The sequence below is a fragment of the Leptosomus discolor genome, chromosome 5, assembly GCF_034619465.1.
Source record: "Leptosomus discolor isolate bLepDis1 chromosome 5, bLepDis1.hap2, whole genome shotgun sequence".
NCBI classification, from domain to species: Eukaryota; Metazoa; Chordata; class Aves; order Leptosomiformes; family Leptosomidae; genus Leptosomus; species Leptosomus discolor.
In genome coordinates this window covers 15,302,486-15,324,138 of record NC_141395.1, presented here as the reverse complement: position 1 = coordinate 15,324,138, position 21,653 = coordinate 15,302,486, and the positions used below count along the sequence as shown (strand labels likewise).

Genomic DNA, 21,653 nt, shown 5'->3' with positions numbered 1-21,653 from the left:
AAGGCATTTGTCTCTGTTCTTGGACTGCTGACGAGCTGTCATCAGTGAAGAACCATTGTCATCGAGGAACAATGCCTCACCATTTAGGGCAGAAGTAAATGGGACTTGCCAGTTCTTATGCAGGCAGCACAGCATTTATCAACTCCTTATTGCCCAGCTGGGAATGAGGAGAGGATTCTACCCATTTGAAAATTATTATTATTATTTACTACTGTATTGGCAACACAGCGCACTGAATAGTTTTAGAAGAAAAATTTATGCTCCAGAATTCCTAAGGGCCAACACTCAATCCTTCTCAATACACACAATAAAACAGAGAATGAAAAAGCATTTATTTCCTTTCCAGTCCAATTGCTACTGTGCCACAATGGTTAGTATTGAGTACCATTCTGTTTCATGCGTTGGAGTTCTATGCTAAACTCTAATTACCGATGTCAAAAGGGAAGTGTTCCCCAGAATGGTACAACTGCTGCGGTTGTTGCCACCTATCTTTTGAGTATTTCTGGATATAAGGCTGAGAAGAGTGCATTGTGTCCCACTGCAACTCTAAGCTCTTTTATCCCGTAAAAGATCACACAGATCCCAGGCAATTAACAGTTTGGAAAAGAGTACATTAACATCAGCCACTAAAAACCTTTTATAGTCTAGAATGGCATTGAATGAGCAATTAAAAGTTAGCTTTTCCTTGTTGTTGCTCTTGGGAATCAGTGATGCTTATTAAGAATATCCCTTAACCTCATATTTGGAGTTATGTTGTCCAGCATGGGAACAGTCTTGGCATGTTATAAGCTAATCGCTGGCGTCTGATGTTGACTATGACAGGAGGGAGTCACTGCTCTGTGACTCCCTCCTGACACAGTCCAGTGCCTACATCCAACTCATCAGTAAGCCAGACTCTGTGGTCAGGAATCTGGACTTTCCTGGCCCACTACAAGAACACCAACACAATCCTGGAGCTGAAACAACCTCCAGATCTTGAATCACAGTGATGTTGATGAATGTTACTTTAAATTTAGTTACTTAAGTAATCACCGTTCACAAAAAAACAGAAATCATTGAGCTGCTGTTATCCAAAACCTGTTTCAATTAGGCTCAAACTGAGGGAAAAATCTACTAGTTCACTTAAAAACCCATTTGCACCCTAGTTCACTAGAAACTTCCATCCACAACACACCACCACACAGGGGTCTGATTCCAAGCCTGACTCCTCTCTCTGATTTGGCATGTGCACAGGATGAGGACAAAAGTTACACTGATATTCTGCCACTGATACAGAAGGAGACTAAGGGACTAGTGCCACTTTTGCCACGTGAATCATTCCTTAACACTTCTTTCTAACGCTAAAGCCTTCTCAACTAGGAAACAGTCTCCAAATACATATACAGCGTCTAAAAAAGGAGTAGAACAAGCACCTCTTCCAAAATTATTTCCACAGACAACTTCTGCCATGGGAGAAAGAAACCTTTTTGTCACAGCTGTCCATGAACTCATCACATCCTGTTGCACTGTCTGTAGCACACTTCTGGTATTTGGAGTTAGTCAATGCATGTGCAGGTTGAGACCTCTGGGGCTGCACTAGAGGCTGAGAGTTTGAACACTGATAAGGTCTTCATTATGGTAGAGAAACACTGGATAAAATAACAGCTACCATTACCTGGAAAAGCACTTTGTCTCTCTGAGCTCTGTATCTTATTTTCAGTTAAAGTACTACAATTGCACATTCAAAAAATCAGCTCTGCAGGTTTTTAATTAACAAGTTACAAAATACAATAATAGTTGAACCAACCAGTACTCTAATACAATAATAGTATTGTAAATAGGTAGGTTCATACAGACTTTCACTGCTTTATTCAGAACCTATGTTCATAATCTCCGAGAGCAAACTTCTGTAGGAAATGCACCAAGTTATCTGAGTTCCAGCATATGTTTGTAAGAATGTAGAGAAAGAGCTAGTGTCATGCAGAGGCAAAACACAGCCAGAAAAATGGAGGTTCCTCTCCTGGAATACAGATCAGGCAAGATCTTTCATGACATTTACAAATGGCTTCACGCTCTCTCTTTTACTGTTACTTTCCTTTATTTTTGAAGCAAATACCAGCTAAAATCTGAAATATTTTCAGTGTATCTATTTAGAAGGGCAGTTAGATCACCATGCTATGAACTACCATTATTTTTTTAACTGCTTAACAGAACAGATAATTAAAAATAAATAAATCAATGTTTTGGCACCTCTTTTTTCCCTCTAGATTCTATATTGCATTGTTTTCATCATTTAAAACATCATCAGTTGCACTGATCCAGTGAACAGATGGCATTATCAGCCCACAAGAATCTGCATAGGGCAATTGGAAAACTCAGAGACAAGATTAACACAAGGAAATTAATTATGAATTATATCAGTCCAGCACTGTGTACAAAAAAATTCTTATTTTCCTCTGACTCTACAGAGACATGCTAATAGGTCTACTGATGCTTCCTGCAAGTGACGCAGTCAAAGCCTCCAAGAATTGCCTGTAATTTTAAACCTTTATTACATCAGGATTATGCTATTCCTCTCTCCTCTTTCTTGGTTTGAGTTGAGCGAGTTTAGTTAAGAATGAAAAAAAACAAAATTCCATGTCTCTTAAACACACTTTACTGACAGCAGAAAGAAAATGTTCATGCAGATCTACCAATTCTTTCGTCTTTCGCACCCTTCCTGTCTGCGTAGACCCAGAAGACAGCTGCCCAGCGAGAACCACATCCTACAGACATCACACAAATGTGGCCCTTTTACCAGTAAGACAGCAGCAGCCTGAAAACGTGAATGCTACAGAACCGGAACATCTTTCCCCAATTCTGGGGTTGGAAAAACCCAGCAGAGTCATTTATTTTTTAAAAAAAGCACAGTGGGTTACCTGGTGCCCTGTACAGACAGCCCACTTGCCTGAACACTTGGTAGGACTCCAGAGGCTGGGAGGCTAAGGGAAAGCAGATGCATACAGAGAGCCTCTGTCATGTGTGATGCTGGCAGATACACCTGCAGTTCTGTGTTTCTCCCATTCTCATCTCTTTCCGAGCAGCGGGCGGGGGGGGTGAGACAGTAACTCAAGTTTGCCAAGCGAGCTGAAACCTGTCACATCTACAGAAAATGCATTTTGGGGTCTAAAAATAAATAAATGCCATCCCACACTCCCACTGCCTTCGGATTCTTATTCATATTAGTGTTCAGCTAGCTGAACTCCCCTTGCTTCAAATAGCAGCAGAGAAAGGGGAGAGATGGCAAGAGGAAATGGGGAGTAATCCACGGATTTAGAAACGATGACATACAGCAGGGCAAATATGAAAATGATCTAACAGCAGAGCATGAGATGTGATCCCACCATATGGGATCAACTCAACTGACCCCAAAGGACTTCTTTTAGATACTTAAATGTACTATCAATGCGAGAATCTATCTCCAGGCTTGCTTATGATACACTGCCTCAGTTTCCCATTGCTAAAACAATGATTACAGTGATTAAAAAACATTCACCAGTCCTACACTCGCTGGGGTGCTGGCAGAAGCCCCTACACGCCATGTGCTGGGAGAGCTTCACAAGTGTGTTGTTCTACCCAGAATCACCATATTTTCCACTTGAAGTCTATACTTGTACAACTGAACCACACACATCTGAAAACAATTTGTTCTTGCTGTTAATTTATATGAAAAATCCTGCTGCATTTGCGTGATATTAAGAGGAAAAAAAAAAAGAAAAAAGATGTCCAAGCAGACAATGTATTTGATATTGAGATGATAAAAACCCTGGATAGATTCCTGTGGGCTGGCGATGCCATCTGCCTAGGGGATGCAGAATCCAAAGACCACTGTAGTCCGTGGAAAGACCATCTTTAAGACTGGTTCAAAGCCAAGGAGTTGAGTCAAACCGATTGAAAGCTAGATAATGGTAGACATGCAAGAGAGGCACTGATCGGCAGTGGGTCATTCACAGCCTTTCTCACAGGAAATCTCATTATTCTGGTGCTTGGCTGCTGGCTGGTTTTAAACCACGACAGTACCATTTCTTCATTGTTGCCTCTGAAGGCAAGAAAGAGCTAACATTTATATGTTTTTTCTCTCTGTATGGAACTAAAAGGAAGAAAGTATGTCTGAATACTAGTCTCTTGTAAATAACATTTAAGTACTGAAGCCAGAGGAAAAGCCAGGGATGTATGTCTGAGCCCATTTACTCAGCCTGCAGGCAAATGAGCTGCAAACTGCGATCAGATGATCAACATTCTACCTATTTCAGCAGATCTCTTCAAAACTTAGCATTTCTGACCACACGGATAGAAAGGTCACTGTTTAAGAGACCTCCTGCCTTTACCACTCTTGACCTGACAGGTCTCGTTCATGCTGTTACAAGTCCCAAATACAAGTACTGATCTCGATGGCCTCAAGTATCCAGAGTCAAATATTCTCCTGTAAGTTTTCACTTACACTTGTCTGACTCCTGTATAGTTACTGTCAATTTAGATCACTGCAAAGGAAGACTAAAATCACAGTGAACACTTTTGTTGCTTAAAAAAAGTCTCCTTGTTCAAGAAAACATGTTTTCTTCAAATTTTTTTCTATTTCAAAACAAACAGAAATACAGACACACACTACCTACTTTTTAACTGAATAGAGTTATTAAGGACAGTGTCCTATAAGGCCACATTGACATTTACTGCAGAGTAGTGGATCGTACATTGACATATTTCAATAGGAAGTTCAATAGATCTGATTCTACCACGCATTGAATTTCTACAGCTTCAACTGACAGTTATGACCAGGTTTAAGCGAAAGGCTTGAAATTTTCGTGATCAGGTAGCAAGTGCTAGTGAACTGGGATAAATAATGCTAGTGGTTCTGTGGGAGGAAGGGGAGTCCGTGTTCAGGAACAGAAATATGTAATCATTTCTGAGAATAACTCTTGCAACAGGAGTTAGAAGCTGCCACTTCTCCAGGAGGTGTTTTAATCTGCTACATCTTTCTGGCCATGTAAGAAAGATCCAAATAAAGGGGAGGGGGCCAGAATATGTAAAATAACAATGTAAAAAAGCAAATAGGAAAAATAAGACACACAACATCGAAGCAGGTAAAGGATCACTAACCAGGAATGCTCCTGCGATTCTTTTCTGCAGCTGCAGACTAGCCCTGAACTGCTACATCAAAGTGGTTGGGGAAAACATAAGCTCATTTCTCTTTTCATATTTTCACTATTTCCCCCTCCCTCCAACTTTAAAAAGGAAAAAAGAAAAGGAGAAAAAACCCTGCACTTCACAATTGGAAATCTAGATTTACCCAAGCTACTAATGGTTCCAGATCACAGAATATGCTGCTAAAGGGCAACTAATTTGTCATATAGTGGGGCAGGCTTTGTGTCTCCTTTGCATCACCTGATAAATGTAGAACTTTCAGTTCCCCCAGACACATACGCAACACATTTCCAATGTTATGTACACGGCTATTTATTAATTTTCTAGTAACTATTATCCTGGGGAGAAATCCTATTGCCATTCTATTTACCTAATGTAATAAATTATTGCAAAAAGCAAAATGGGAGGAATTTCTTATGTTTTATTAGTATTTGGTAATTTTCATCTTTCCATTGATGTCTACTGACCCCTAGCCTGTAGCTGTGTTTCAAAGCAGTTTCTTTAGCAATTCTTTGTTTAATTAAAAACTATTACCAAAGAGGAACCTGGAATCAAATATCTCAGTGGTGGGGAAGATTTTGACTTACTCAGGACTTTTACTTCACAGAAACTAAATTGGGAGAGGAGAAACATTTTTAAGAGTTTCTTAATTTAGAGGCAAGGAAAAAAAACCCAAATTAGATCAATGCCATGTCAAATACTAGGAAGAAGACTAAACAAGTTTCATTCTTCCTCCCGGAAGCATACTCCTTTTCCCATGTAAATAGTGTCTCCAGTTCTGTTCTTGTTGCAAAACCTGTCAGAAACAAGCCTGTTGAAGCCATGGTAAATATACCAGTATAGGCATCTGAACACTATTCCTTTGGCCAAACTGTTCACATTGAGGAAGGCAGAGAAGCAATGCTTTTCCATCTGCACTTTGGCTTTTGAATAGACGAACCTCAGCTCCTGACAGTGGCCTGCCCTGAAGCTTCCCATTTGTGGAATCTGGTAACTTCTTTTGGAAAGTTTACTGGGTACCTGGGAGCTCAGTAATCCTTAAAAGCAATGGCATTTTTATGTAGCTGTTTAAATATACTTCAGGATACTACTTATAGGCACATAACATTCAATATTTTTGCCCATATATAAGCTTTCTTAGCCCAAAACTAAGGAAGGGCGCACAGCTTCCCTGAGCTGCAACATGCAGAGATGATTTATTTAAGAAGGTGATGAATTTTCATACTGGAAGCAATTATCGAGGTCCGTCCGCACACACAGATATCTTCACATGCGAATCTAACAAGGTTTCTAGGGAATTTGTAGCTATTACAGATTCACAGGCTCCTTCACTCAGCTCCTGGGAAAGCACTTACAGCTGATTCCATGCTAATTCATTGCTCAATGAATAAGTAAAATCTGTACAGTATAATAAAACCATTGATCATTATGCTTTAAAAAGATTGACTCCTAAATATTTAGGAAGCAGCGTGTATTCAGTGGAAATGTTTATTGGCACTGGGAAATTAAACTGTCACCCGTGAAATAGTAAAACTCATTAATGCAGAGTTTCTTTTTAAGTGTTAGGAATTAACTTTATGAGTGCATCAGTAATGGCAAGCCTCAGCCTTAAATCGCCTGCCGTTTAGTATTCGTGAACGTTATTAAAACATATTAACCGTAATTTAATTGACTGGAAATTAAAAAAAGGAGGAAAAAGAAAAAGGAGGGCAGGAAAAAGAAAAGAGCTGCCCGCCTTCAGCCCGGTCTCTCGCTCAAAGCCGCGGGGAGCGGACAGCGGGGGGCGGCGCTGGAGCGCCCCGCAGCCCCGGGCCCGCACCGCACCGCGCCGCGCCGCGCCGCGCCGGCCGCCCCGCGCCGCCGGCGGGACAACAGCGCCCTCTAGCGCCCGCACCGCCCGGCGGGGCCCCCGCCCGCCCGGCTCCGCCCGATGGGCCGCGTCCGGGGGGGGGGCGCCGGCGGGGGAGGCAGCGCAGCGCGGGGCCCCGCTCCCAGCGGCCCTGGCCGCCCCCTCACCGCCCCGCCCGGCGCTTTCCCGGGGTGGGGAGCGGGTCACGGAGCATCTCCTCCTCTGGGCTCCGGGGCCCGCCAGCGCCGAAGGTCCCCGGCCGCACCGCGCTCGCCGAAGCGCCCGTAGAGCCGCCGCCGGCGCCCGCCCGCCGCGGCACCGCAAAGCCCAGCGGCGAGGGAGGCTCCTGCCTGCGGAGACGGACCCCGCCGGCACCGCCCGCAGGGCCAGCGGCAATACGTGGGAAACTTGGGATCTCCCGAGGAAGCGGGACCGACCAGCCATTTCCCACCCGGGATGCTGCGGGAGGAGCGGGGGCGGCGAGCGCTCCCCGGCACCCAGCCGCGCCCGTGGGAACCGACGGCACCCGCCGGGCCCGGGGACGATGCCCGGTGCCACCAGCGCTGCTCTGCCAGGCTGGAGCGAGGCTGCGCCCGCAAAATCCCGGCACCCCCTGGCTCATGCGGGAAGGACCGAGCCCGGCCAGCCCGGCCGGCAGAGGCGCACGGCCCCGGCCCGCCCGGCGGCCCGCAGCTGGGGCAGGGCCAGCAGCAGCGACACTGGCCGCGAAAAACATGCGGGCAGCGGCAGGGCAGAAAACCGTGCGGGAAAACCAGCGAGCGGCTCGCCGCAGGCTCCGGCGGCTCCCGTTCACTTCCACGTCCACCCCGGCAGGACGGCGGCGAGGCATCCCCCCTCCGGCCGCAACTTTGCCTTTCTAAGCTCCATTAGCAAACCAGAGCGGGGCTAACTTTCTTAGAGGTCACGTTGCAATAACCCCCTTTTTCAGGGAGTTTTTTCTCACCTTTTCCCCAACCCACCCACCCCACCCCTAGGCAACTCCTTGCTCTCCCGCTACTCACAATTCGTTGCAGTTAATCCCAGGTGCCAAAAACTGAAGAGCAGCAGAGCGAAGCCCCCGAGGGCTCGGGAATCCATGTTCAGCCCCGGAGGGGGAAGCCAGCCGCCCGCCTGTCTCCCCCGGTCCCGGTCTGCGAGCACCTCTCAGCCTCGGTGCGCTCCCTCTTCCTCCGCTCATTTACTCCATCGAGCATCCAGGCGCTCCGGGTGAAGGGGGAGCCGGAGCTGGGGTCGGCCGAGGGACCCTCCTCCGCGGCCCTTGGAGGAGCCGCTCCGAGCGCCGGCGGCAGCGCCCGAGCCGAGCCCGCTGCCCCGGCGGCTGCCGCGGAAATTCACCTTGCGAGCCGCGGCTGGGAAGCGGCAGCCGGGCGCTGGGCACCTCCTTATAGGCGAGAGCCGCGCTGCACTCCACCTCCTCCCAGCCCCCTGGAAGTCACTCCTCCTCGCCTTCCAGGGAGGATCCTTATTGAAATCTTCACGCGTTGTTGATAAGCATCAGAGTCACGGAGTAAACCAGATGCCTGGAGAAAAGAAAAGAAAAAAAATCTTCTTTTTTCTTTTCTTTCTTTTTTTCTTTTTCCTTTCCCCCTGCTTTGGCTACCGCTGTTGCTGGAACATTTTTAAGCGTCTCCAGCTCACTTGTTTGTTTGCTTATAAATACATATATTACATACACATACATAAAATATACATGTATATCCCGGCATGTACAGCCCGACGAACCCCAGCCCCGCTCCCGGGGCTCAGCCTCACTCCCAAGGAACGGGGATGGAGCCTCGGACGGGGCTGATGCTTGATCCACTCTCCGTCGCGGCTCGTCCAGAGCCTCCCTGCCCAGCCCTCCTGGACGGCGAGCAGAGGTGGCCCCGGGGGTCCCAGCAGAGCCGCGGGGAGCTCTCGTTGCACACACACACACACACACACACACCCCGAAGAGGAAGGCGGCCCCCGGGGCTGCGAACCGGACCGGACCCGCACCCAAGGGCTGCAACCCCCTCCTGGCTGGCGAGGGTGACGCTTGACAAAACCGGGTTTCATGACTGATCGACTGATTACCCGACTGCTCAGCAGCTGAACGGGCCGGGATTACCTCCCAGAAGGGGGGTACGGGAAAGCAGAGTTTTGCAAGCACCCTGCCTTCCCCTCGCCGTCTGGGCGCAGGCAGCGGGAGCAGCTCTGAGCTGGCACCCTGCGCCGTGCCCAGCCGCCTCCCTGCGCGCCGGCACACACGGGAGGCAAACGTCCTTTCAGGAGCTCCAGCTTAATCACGGCTGAGATCTAACCTTGCTGCTTTGCTGCGGCGTCACCCCACATCAATAGAGTGCTGCATCAAAGTCAGGTCAAAATTGCATTAGCGATTCCGCTGTAATCTGCAAGGAGAGTGTGTTTGGACCGTTAAAGTCTTTGTCGGGGGAAAGTTGCTGGTCCTCGGCCGTAATCCCTCGCAATGGTGAGGAATAATCAGAAGAAATAGACTGTTCACCGAAGCCATCCCGATTTGCCAATGGAAAGCCGAGGTTTAAATTGCTGTCATGCTGTATTGTAAGCCTGATGTTAAAAAGTAAGGAGAGTGGAGGAAAGACATCATGCTTAGCTATTAGGTACAATATCAAAGAGAGGTGTCAGGGGGGACATCTTAGCTTTAAAGGAGCAGTCAGCTTGGAAAGCAAAAGTCCACGTTTAAAAAATGACCTAATTATTTCACCTTCTGTTGTTACAAGTGACACAAGTGACACAAGGTTAAACAGGAAGGATAGCTGCCTAGCACTGAGGCTTTCAATCAGAGTCAATAAAGGATTTAGTCAGACAAAACCAAGACTTAGGAGGAACTTAAAAGCCTAACGAGCTCTCCAAGTCTTTCATTTTGGGCTTTAAATACATCTGCACACACCTTGGTTTCATCTTTGCTCATGCAAAGACCTGACTCAGTTGCTCTGTGCTTCAATTACTTCTGAGCCCGGTAAGATTTCAGAAACTAATGATGGGAGTCAGTCCAAGGCTAACGCATCTACATGAGGTGTCTGCTTTCCCTTCCAAAGGCCCTAACGGAAGTGTTTGACTGATCATCCAGGAGACCTTTGTGTAAGGGCATAGCCACCATCTTCTCTGAGCAGGTCCATTTTTGAAGGTGGTGAGCTGTGCTCATTTCCCTCACTGCATGGGAGGAGAGAGAGGGTCTCACCGTATGTTTTTTCTGATGCTGGTCAGAAACATCTCCTCCATATAGATCATATACAAGACTCTGGCCCAGAAACTAAGAACCGTATTGCTTTGCTGTATTAGGCCAGAAGGCTGGAGTATTGAGAAAATTATGTTATTAAATTGGCTTTTTCAGGTGAGTAATCAAGCTTTAGAAGTGCTAGCAGTGCTTCCAGAGCTACCACTTGAGTAAAGCTGAGCAGCAGAATATATCAGAAAGCTTAAAGCCAGAGTGGATTTGCTCTGGAGACACACAAGCCTTTGACACACTCACAACTTTGCAACTACATGTTCTGAAATTAGCAGAGGAATTCAGAAGGAGGAGATTAAATATGTTTTGTTTTGGTTTTTTTTTCCCCCCAAGCTTTCCTTTTAAAACATATTTACAATTAAATGGACTGTGTTTCAAATATTTTCAGTGTCTCTCTAAACTATCTGGCACAATGGTACATTTTTTAACTGACTCACTGAACTAATTAGTGGCTTGTTTATAGGAAAGCAGATGTGTAAATGAGCTATACAGACTAATTAAAAGCTATCAGTAAATATGAGCACAATCCTGCAATGCATCCCAGTGGTCACCAATACAGATCCGGCTGCAGGATCTGGACCCTGGTTACACCACTGCTTTTCAAATCACACTTGTAAGACACACCTCTTCCATAAACTCCTTTGTGTCACAAATGTCAGGCAGGTGCCTTAAGACTTATGAATGTTTGGGTGCAGGAGTACTACAACTGAGAAGTTATGACCAGAGTGGAGGGCTATGCAGCTGTTTGTTGCAGGAAATTTTGTAAATTATGTCATGTTTAAGGGCTTTTTGCCAGAAAGATTTTTATTAGAGTAAATTTATTAATCACTATTAAAGTTGTTCAAACAAAGTGTGGCTTTTCCTCAGCCACAGATCTGGGTACCTTGGGTTTCAAGAAAAATCTGTTGTTGATTTAGTTTTAGTGTATCTGGACTTTACTCCAAATGACTGTGATGGTTGCCACTGAAGGCATTGCAAGCCTCCGCAATGAGTGAAGGCATTTAGCGATTACTCCTTTCTAACTCAGTGCTATCTCCTTTCAAACTCTCCACTTCACTTGGGCACATGTTTTCTCCTCCTCAATGAAAACAAAGCTGACCTTAGCAGTGAAGACCCTGAGATATTTCCTTTCAATTCCTGCCTCTTCTTTGACACATTTCATTCACAGCCTTTTGCCAGTCACTTGATGTTCACCCCCTGTTTGTTAAATACAGGGAACACACATTTCCTCACTTCGTACAGATGGCAGGAGAAATAAATAGCCTCATGCCTGGCACATGTTCAGAGTCTGCAGTGATGGTGATCATATGAGAACCTTTATAATTCCAGCGGCAACGTAGACCATGATTAGGTCATCTGCGACTGTATAGAAAAGGCTGCATTAGTTCTGGGTGAGAAAGCCTACCATGGACATGCAGTTCTCCTCCCCGATGGCAGCTGAGTGCCCATATTAATGCTGCTCAGGACACAAGCAGTAGATGACCTGGGAGAGGAAGGCAAGCAGCATTAGACCAGTAGCTGTTCCTTTCACTGTCTTACTGGCTTTACAGTGCAAGGAACAAATTGCTGAAATTCAGCATTGAAGTTTTCAGGCCCAGTGTCCTACCCAAGTTTCTTCTACCAATCTGGAGCTTTGTTGTTTGAGCAGAAGGAACCATTTGTGGGAATTAGATGAGAGAATATGAATAGGAAAGCAACAGAAGGACATGAACACATAAAGAAGAGCAGGAAAAGCTGGCTGCCACCAGGGAAATAAGTGTATGCATTTTTGAAGGAGAAAGTTTTTTTTATTTAAATGTTTATCTGAGGAGGTAAGTTTATCTGTGATCAGATAAACTTGTTTTCTTTCCTAGAGTCAGTAAACAGCATTATTACTGTGATAACCCCTGTTGAATTTGCCACTAGAAGCAGTAACACTTCAGCTCATGAATACAATCAATCCAGCTGTTTGGGTAATTGCAGCTGGAAGCTTTATGTCTGATGCCAACCATATAGCATTCAGGGAAGGAGAATAGCAATATGTATATGAATTTTGAAGAGCACATACTACCACAAACTTTGTTGTATGTGGCTTTTGGATCACATGTTGCTGTTTCCTGTTGGTAACTAGGAATTCATCTGAAGAATATCATGTTTCTCATCAAAAAACCTAAAGGTCATGTGAAAAAAAAAAACTAAAGGTATTATTTTATTCTTTTTTTCCCTTAGATTTCTCCCCTATAAAAAGAAAGGACTTATTCATTAAAGAGAATATGTGGGGAGCTTTCATAAAACACATCGACCCCAACCAGGTGAGTGCAACAGCAGGCTGCTCATTATCCTTGGATAGTTCCACAGCATACATAAGTCCGGAGGATAAGAAAATTTAATGATCTGCTGGGATAATCTGATGGCCAGTAGCATTTTTGAGATGCATGCTGAGATTAGGGTAAAAGAAATCAGATGTCAAGCTGTGCAGTGATTATTGGAAGACAAAGAACTAAAATCACCTCTTCCTCCCCCTCGCCTTTCCCTACATTATTTTACCACTGTCTGCTGGTATTATGGCTTTCATTACATTATCTTGTCTGTCTATGAAGACGCTGTTGCAGAGGCTCACAAAATTAACTTAGGAAGGTTGTAAGTTCAAAAAAAATTTATTCTAATCAAAAATCATTTAGTAATCCAACAACATTAGTAAACTACAGGTTCCAGATGCTAATCAAAAATCATTTAGTACTCCAACAACATTAGTAAACCACAGGTTCCAGATACAAAGCAGAATTAAGAACTACACAGATGACTTAAGCTTAAATTCTATAAAGGAACTAACCCAAAACACATTTCACTTACCAATCTGGGTGAGGGCTCTCAGCCTCAAGGAGGCACCTTAGGCGGTGTCCTGACTGCAGACCCGCTGCTCCGAGGACGACCAGCTCAATTCGTCTTCTGGCAGGACCCCATTTATACACTAGTGGAATCCAATCTGTGGTCAAAAATATAGTTATATTGGTCTTCATTCGCTGAGGATCTTAGCTTTTGACCCAGACGTGGGTCTAACAATAGTCAGTTGTGTAACCCTGGTGTGACCAAAATCAGCACACGTTGTGTTTAACCGACTTAACAGGTGTTCGCCAGAACAAGCAGAGTTAGCTGATGTTTTTACATTTTCACCAGTTAGCAAATCTTGTGGCTAGGTGGTCTTTCTTCATCAAGGATTTTGACCTCGACAGTCTTTCTTCATCAGGGTGGATGCAACTGCTACAGACCCTTGAGCCAATCACGGTCAGATACAGCTACTGGACTTAAAAGATCAACAACCTGGCTAAATAATAGTACTATGGCTACAATAATTGTAGCTATGGCTACAAATTACCTAGGGACTTCAATAGGCCTTACATGTCACACACTCCTCCGTAGTGTAATTCCAGTGACACTGTATGGTGCAGTTCAGGACAGAGTCACAGAGGTCACAGAGGACACTTTCATGGTCTGCTCTCTGTGCTGGTTCCAACACAGTGGTCAGGTCTAGCTGGGCCAGCCACAGTTATCCCTGAGTGATACTGTATTTTTACTAAAACGCAGTGTCATCCTGGTGCATTTATTGTCCCAGAACCAGCTGACCGCCAGTGTCCAATGCAAGGATGGACTCCATGAGGTGTTGGCACAAATGCAAAACCCATTCCTGTGATCTGATCAACCACAATCAATCCTGAAGAGAGAATCCACACACAAACTAAATAATGCAGTTTTTTTCCCTTGTTTTGAAGCCACACAAATTAGACTGAAGAAACCCCTATAAGGTCCCTGGACAGTTAGGTGTCACAGGATGGATGTAATCCTTGGAGAACAGCTGGCTAACTAATGGGAACATACTGTAATAAGAACTATGAGTCCCAGCTGAGGTCAAAGCCCAGAGCCTGCCCTACAGTACTTAGAAACTTCAAGGCAAACAAACTAGAGGAAAAAAAAAAAAAAAGACAGAACATGGGGAGGCATTTCAGGAAAAAATCTCTATTCGATAGACATTCCGGTTCAGACCACAAAGTCAGAAGGGAGACAATGTTATCTGTATGAATGCCTATTTCCACACATAAAGAAAGCAGCTTTATTTGTCATTCGTTAGTGGGTATCAAGTCTCCATTTTGCAGAGATTCTGTCATTCAGTCATGGAATTATAATATCTGCCATGTCACTGCTGTGAGTAATGACATATAATGAATAGACATTGGGATAGATTTTCAGAAGCAATTAGTGATTTTTCATGAACAACCAAGGTAACCCTTAAGGGGCAATTTTTCGGAATGATTTGGGCCTTTACCTGCTGAATATCATTGCTATGATCTGTCTGTCCAAACAGGCCAGTTAAAAGGAAAGGCATCCAATATCATTAGTCTCTATTGAACACCTGCACCTCAGTGTACCACCAATCTCATGCTCGAGGAGAGAAACAATCACCTGGGCCTCTATACATAATGAACAACTTTGAATGTCTCCATCATTTTGCAGAGAAAGTTTTCAAGGAGTGAAAAAGAGAGCTAATTTCATCAAATAAATAATTTGTGGCAAATGGTTCATCCAGTGCTAGCACTCAGAAAATTATTATTAGCAACAGCTGGGCTGAGTATGACAACCTACATTCAGGCATTCTTTTTACTTTTCTGCCTGTCCTTCACTAATGTCTGTTATGGATAGAGGTCAGAGAAGAGTGAAAAGAGGAAAGTTGTGTGGAAACTAATGCAATCATTAGGTCATTTTTAACCTTGCTGCAATTAGCATACAGAAGGAGCCAACTGAGAATAATGGAAGGCGCGACTGTAATTTAGACTCCCCTGAAAAAGTGGAAGAAATTAATATACCTTCTTTCAGAAGCTATCAGGATGTCTAGGTTTAATCCTGCAGGAATGGGTGGCTCCTGAACACTCCTATGTTGCCACTTCTCAACATAGGCACAGGAGATGATAAAGGTTGGACTAGATGATCCTTAAGGTCCCTTCCAACCTGGTATTCTATGATTCTACGAGATTCTGAGTTGTGGGCTCACGTTTTTACAAAAGCCTGCCTTTCTGAGGCTAATGCTGACACTGAAGGACATGGAACAGAAAATGGGATTAATAGAGGTTCTTTAATCACAGTATCACTGAGCTGCTTCTGGACAAAGTCCTTGCTGAGGGCTGGGCTGGAAGTTAGCCTGGACTAAACTGAAAATCCCCATATATATGCTATGTTGTATACATAGATATATATACATGTATATATACACACATATATATGTGCAGGCAGATATACACACACAGAAATACGTGTAAAACAGGAAATCAAACAAGGTAAACTCACTCCTCGCTAGGGGATCCATTTATTTCATACTTACTGACTAAAAATGTTTATTTCCTCTAGGAAGTAAATGCATTTGCATCAGAATGAAACAATTCCATGTAGACCTACCACTGTCTTTTCAAAGCAAAGTGATTTTAACTCCGTGAGGGACAGCTGATTATACCATAATGTGTAGGCCTGACTCAGACACACTCATCTTACTTATGACTTGAGCCAGCTTGAGGTATAGGAAGCCTCTGCTTTCTGCCAGTCTGGATTGCAGATTACACTGGAGTTAATGAATCCCTCCTACTCAGTAAAGATCTGCTGACAACATGAGAATATTAACATAATGTAGCTATGCAGAGGGGTGGATATTCAGGGGTTCTTTTGCAATCAATGTATTTTGCATAAGTTAAAAAAAAAAATTATTAGTAGTTTTGAGCAACCACTATCAAAACTAAACCAAAATAAAAAAATCCTACTTGATGCACTTTTTTTTCCTGATTCTCAGGGGCTGTTTTTCGCTTGTTCTAAGGATAATTATCTGTACTTGGATGATGCGAATTCCCAGGTAAGGAAAAAAATCAAACTCATCGTTGAGAGTTTTTATGCCCAGGATTTAAACTAGAACAAACAAGTCCCTCCAGGTTCCCATCAACGGGGGAAAATCCCAGTCAGTCAAACTTTCTGTTCACTTCTTAGATGCGTGTTGGATTGGTTGAGCTTCAGGCAGAAAATGTGAAACAGTACCACAGAGATTTCACTGAGCTCACATGAAGGGAGGCCTTCTTGGTTGTGTGCAGGGCTGAAGACTGAGGGGTGAAGTGCAACGAACCATGCCCTGGAGCTCACCAAGACCCCAAACTTCAGCCTGTCATCCACACAGTATGAACATGAGGTGAGTTTAAGCTTGAGACTGGATTCAGGCTCACTTTCAAAGGTTGCAGAGATACATCTAAGCTCAAAAGACAGGATTAAGCCACAGATAAAAGAGTGTGGCAGAGCCAGGAGGTTAGCCCAAGTTGTCTTTGCTTTCTTAATTGGAATCTATGTCCTCTATTATCTCTCTTTCAGTTTGCAAATCAATTTCATAAATGTAACAACTCAAGGGGATGATAGTCCTCTGGGACAAGAGCATATGACTCAAATCTTATCCAAATAGGCAGCAAAGTATGGCATAAACAAGTTACTTGACTTTGCTTCTTCATCTTAGGGGTTAAGATGCTCTTTGCAGGCAGGTCCAGGCAGCAGAGAATCTCAGCAGTGACAGGAAGGCCACAGGCACTCAGATGTGCCCCATAGAAACCTTTAGCATTGTCTAATATGAAGAAGCGAATGTGGAAATTAGCAGTATGTATTGACACGTACCCTCTACATGTGTTAGTACCACTTATGTCATTGCATTTATTATAAGCAACTCAATTCCCACAGTGCAATTATAACAGACGGATAAACAAGATGCAATATACTGTTCACTTTATGACAATGATCACAGAATTCCAGCTTCACTGCTTTTAACTGTTTGCATGAAACACTGATTAATAAAGTTTTGAAAGGCTGTCAGACAAGGATATATGAATATGTAAGCGATACAAGTGAAATTATTCCCCAGTATAAATATTCCTAACATTGCAAAACTGTAGTGAAGCTGTATCAGGGATGAACATGATCTATCCTGTCCATCGGGTTCTCCTTGACAAAGGCTGAGCTGTGGCTACAACCAGCTATAATCATTACCCTCTACTTTCCTTCTTTTTGTATCTACTTTTGTGTCCATTTAGACCATAAGCCTTTGAGAAACAGCCACCACCTTCTCCATCTATATGTTTATGTGCTGTAGTCCTGATCCCACTATGAAGGTTACAGATACTTCCACAGTATTACCATAAGTCAGCCATTACAGAGACAATTATAGAAGTCTGCAAGCGCATCAGTGTGTAAAAGTCACAATAAGAAAAGGAAGTAAGAGTCACAAAGAGCTTAGGAGGACGGACCGTTAATTCCTTTGTTACAAAAACCCATTACTAGGCTGCATTCAGTGGATTAACGTTACTGATACATCCATTTCATTAAGTGGATACAGTTGTCTACTGACACATATTCACTTGAGATTATTGCATCATTGAGGTGTCTCACAAAAACTGATACCAATTGACATCACTAATTTTAGCAAAACCACAACCTAGCGGTTTCAGCTTTGAAGATTTTGAATTTTTCTAAATTGAAGAATGGACCATTTAACAATCATTTTGGTACTGATTTAGAAAATATGTTTCTTAAGAATTAAATTATTGTCAGCGTCAGTAGAAAAAGGGGTGCTTAACAAAAGATCAGATACCTGGCTATACCCAGGTGGCTCCCTTCTCTTTTCTATCACCTCAGCAGTGATTGAAATGAAAGGTCAAGATGAAATCTCTGACGTTGTGCTTGTTAAGTGATACTGCCATGGCTCTAGGTTATGCCTCTGGTACCTAAGATTTCCAGAGAAGCTCATCTCTGAGAATTATTCAATTCCCAAACCAGCTGAATATACCATATTGCCCTTGGGAACTGCTATTTTGAAAACTACTTTTTAAACTTTCTGGGTTAGAACATCCCCCAGTGGAACTCTGCGTATCTCCACCTAATTTTAATGCTGACTTACATCAGCTGGATGTCATATGGTGCTAAAATAAAATGTAGAAGCCAAATTCTAAAGGTTTTATATCATTTGAAGGTACCTGGAGAAATCAGGAGTGTTTAGCTCTGGGGATCTTGTGTCAGCTCATCTCACACTGATACAAAAGAAGATAACATCAAATGAAGAGGACATAGAGCAAATGGATTTTTTAAATTCTGTGCTAATCTTCACAGTTGTTTTTCCTTTTTCTTTTTTTTTTTTTTCTTTCATAAACTCTTCTTAAAGTGTAGATGATAGCTATTTACTGGGAATAATCCTGTTAGGAGGATAGTGCTGTATACACACCTCTCTCTATATATCTCATTCTATAGAGACACCAGTATTAGAAATAAAAAAGTCCTATTTTACTTAGAGATCTCACCTTTTTTATACTCCATAATCTGTACCTGTAATGTCAATTCATAAAGCATAAACCATAAAGCAGAGGTGAGAAAGACACTTAAAAAAGAAAAGTTTTGTCTTTTTGATATCAAGAGACTTAGGGTGAGAGGGCATCACGCAAAGTCCTCAGTAAGTATTGAACAAGGAATCCCCTGCATGTCAGAGGGGTCTGAAAGAGCCTGAACTAAACCCCACTGAAGACATTAAAAAATCATTGCTTTGCTTTCAATGGCTTTTGTTGATGGTTTGTTTAGTGAGCTTCTTTCTCCCCTAAGTATGGAGCCCAATTTTCTCACAGCAGTAAGATGGGCAACAAACATCCCCCAGTTCCAGAATACTCTGAATGTGGGTACATTCTGGCCACAAGCTCTTTACTCTCTGACTTTTTGTCAGCTGAATGACTCAATTATATGCTTCCTTTCTCTATTAAATACTTTTCTGAAGATAAACAGTTACTTTAATGGAACAGGAGATTGCATAATCATTGTGAAGTCCTTGAGCTTTCTGCTGGCTGCGGATTTCTCTGTTCAAGTCCAGATGAGCTATACAATGCAAAAATATATCGGGTAAGTTTTTCATTGACATTACTAGGAAGGTGTAATGACTGTCGGTCTGATGTCAGCAGGAGGTGCTGTCAAGAAGGGGAAGGGAAAAAAAGCCTCAAAACCCCCTGCAGACATTCAAGAAGAAATCTTGTACTGTTGAGTAATTACAATTCTCAAAGAAAAAAATAGACTTGGATAAACCTGGAGGCACCTTTATGTTTTTCCTTTTGAAACCTTCCATCTCCCTGACATGACGCTTTGCTATTCTGTCGTTTCTGTCACCATGACATGCTGGGCTAGTTCTTTTTTCAGGGGGGAGGGAGTATTTTTAGTTCTTAGAGACCCCACTGTGCAAATACTTAAAATAAACAAAGTCTTTGTTGAGATTTTTTAAAAGTCTTTTAATCAGCAAAGAGATACATTCTTTGTCTGTGGGAAGAGAAGCTGCAATTACTAGGAGAATTTAATTTCAAATGGCACGTACCTTCTTTGTGTGGGTGTTGAGGTAGGCCGGCATCTCTGTGGTAGGTTACAGTCATGTTTATTATATACTTTGAATGTTACTTTGCTGATGTCAGTATGGTGCTTTTTTCCGAGGTGCACAGGAAGCCCGGAGCAGTAAAGAGCCTCCCTTCCATGCCATTTTCCCACTTGTAAAGAAGTCACAACTGAGATATTAATTGTGAAGGTATGCAGTCACAGAAATTGCATCCTGGGGAGGTGTTGTGTCTTGCTGCAAGTCATTGCTTTCTCTTTGTCCAGACAGAAAATGTCTGAACTTCTCTCTTGTGTTACACCATTTCTTCCCATTCTTTCCTGCATGAATCCTTTTCATCACTTTCTTTCTCATTCACTTTCTTCTCACCACTCTATCAACACTCTTTTTTTCTTCTAAAGTGGTTCACGGACAAGTCAAGTCATGTGCCATCAAATTACGGCCTTCCTCACAATCTCTTTGGCTTACATGTGGTTCCTAAAATCATCAATTATGTGGGTTTTGTTTTGGTTTTGGTTTTGTTCTTTTTCTGGTTGAAACTGATGTTCCCTTTAACTGTTTCTTTCTTACCTGAAAGTCTATTTTACTTTCGGCATTGTTTCTGTCTCTGCTTTCTGACTCTTCCATTAGTGCTCCTCCAGGCTTAGAGAGCACCAGTGAGAGCTCTGCTGTCTTTAGTTTTCCTCCCTGTCCTCCAGTTTGTGAGAAACACTTCTATCCCACTATGGGTAATTTTCCTACTCACTCTTTTTCATTGCTTTACATGTTGTTTTGTTATTACTATCTTTACAAACCTATCTTCACCTGTCACTGTCTGCCCTTGATTTAAAAAATGGAGGGCAGGCTATGTATCTTGCTGCATGGAGGAAATATTGCTGATAGAAAGCTGCAGGGCTAAAGCCAATGGCTAAAAATGCTCAAACTTTTCTGTGCAAGATTTCCTTGCAACCTCGTCCGCTTGATCTATGGCTGTTTTATGACAGTGAAGCAACCACAGATTAGATTCATCTGGCCTAGTGCTTTCATATTTCATCTGTATATATGTTGAAAAGTATTTGCTATTTGCTGTGTGTATTTGCTATTGCTCTTTTGTACTTGATGAAGTGTTTTTTCCGTCTCTTTGGGTGGGACTCAGCTGCCTAGGTATAGGCATATAGTGTTATTTTAAACATTGTAGGGTTTCCTGTTTGGCCAGTTATTACCTCTCCAGAAGGGTACAAGGCTTGCACAGGTTGTGTGCTCCACGCAGATGTCTCGTACTGCTGCGGTATGTATTACCCTGGTACATGTACCCTACTGCATCTGTGTATTAAATGGCTGTGACCAAACAACACACAGCATCTCTCTTCTTATCGTGCCATCTTAAGCTTCCTCTGGCAGCTTTTCAGGCAGTCATAAGAGTCACACTTGTGCAGAAACCAAATGGAGGAACAAATGCTAGCAAATGAGAAACAAACCCATACTACAGAGCAATACTTTCCTAATGCAAATACCAATGAGTGAATACGTAAAGTCATGCATAATAATAACAGAGAAAAATAGAAAAAAGTAAAATAGAAATAAGCCAGAATAAACCAGTAAGAGTAGCCTTATCAGAAAGCCCTGTTAAATTCAACCATCATAGAGGTCGGAGTGGACTGTCACATCCTCCTCTATGACTTTTGTTAGCTTAACGCTCACCTTGAGAAACACCTGCTCACCACTGTGGATCTTCTGTATAATCTGCTACTGGAATCCCCCTTTTTTTTTCCTTCCCTTTTATCTTAAACGATTTTCATGAATCAGGTTGTAGTCTGTTTTACAGTAACGTCTCTGTACTCATTAACTTGACAGTGGCATACGTTTGTTTATTACTACAGGGGCAAAAGGATTTCTGCAGTGCCTCTTTCAAATATCTGAGACCCATTGTAATTCCACTGAATTAAGCTGATTAATAAGAGAACCTCACCCATATTTCTGTCTCACAAAAAAAAAGATATTTCTGCTGGATAAAT

At 43.1% G+C, this 21,653-nt stretch overlaps 2 protein-coding genes across 2 annotated transcripts in view; one reads left to right on the top strand and one right to left on the bottom strand.

Annotated features, from left to right (window-relative positions):
* Window positions 1–8,107, bottom strand: part of CNTNAP5 (contactin associated protein family member 5) — a 291,688-nt gene extending 283,581 nt beyond the window's left edge. The window contains exon 1 of the mRNA XM_086464950.1: window positions 8,032–8,107. Coding sequence (XP_086321076.1) covers window positions 8,032–8,107 — 76 coding nt within the window. The remainder of the gene's footprint in view (window positions 1–8,031) is intronic.
* LOC147415451 (uncharacterized) lies at window positions 4,373–7,945 on the top strand. The gene is given in 6 exon segments (XM_086466203.1): window positions 4,373–4,443; window positions 7,253–7,416; window positions 7,419–7,615; window positions 7,618–7,774; window positions 7,777–7,851; window positions 7,854–7,945. Coding segments are annotated over 6 exon segments (756 nt in total).
* Window positions 8,108–21,653: the final 13,546 nt, after the last annotated feature.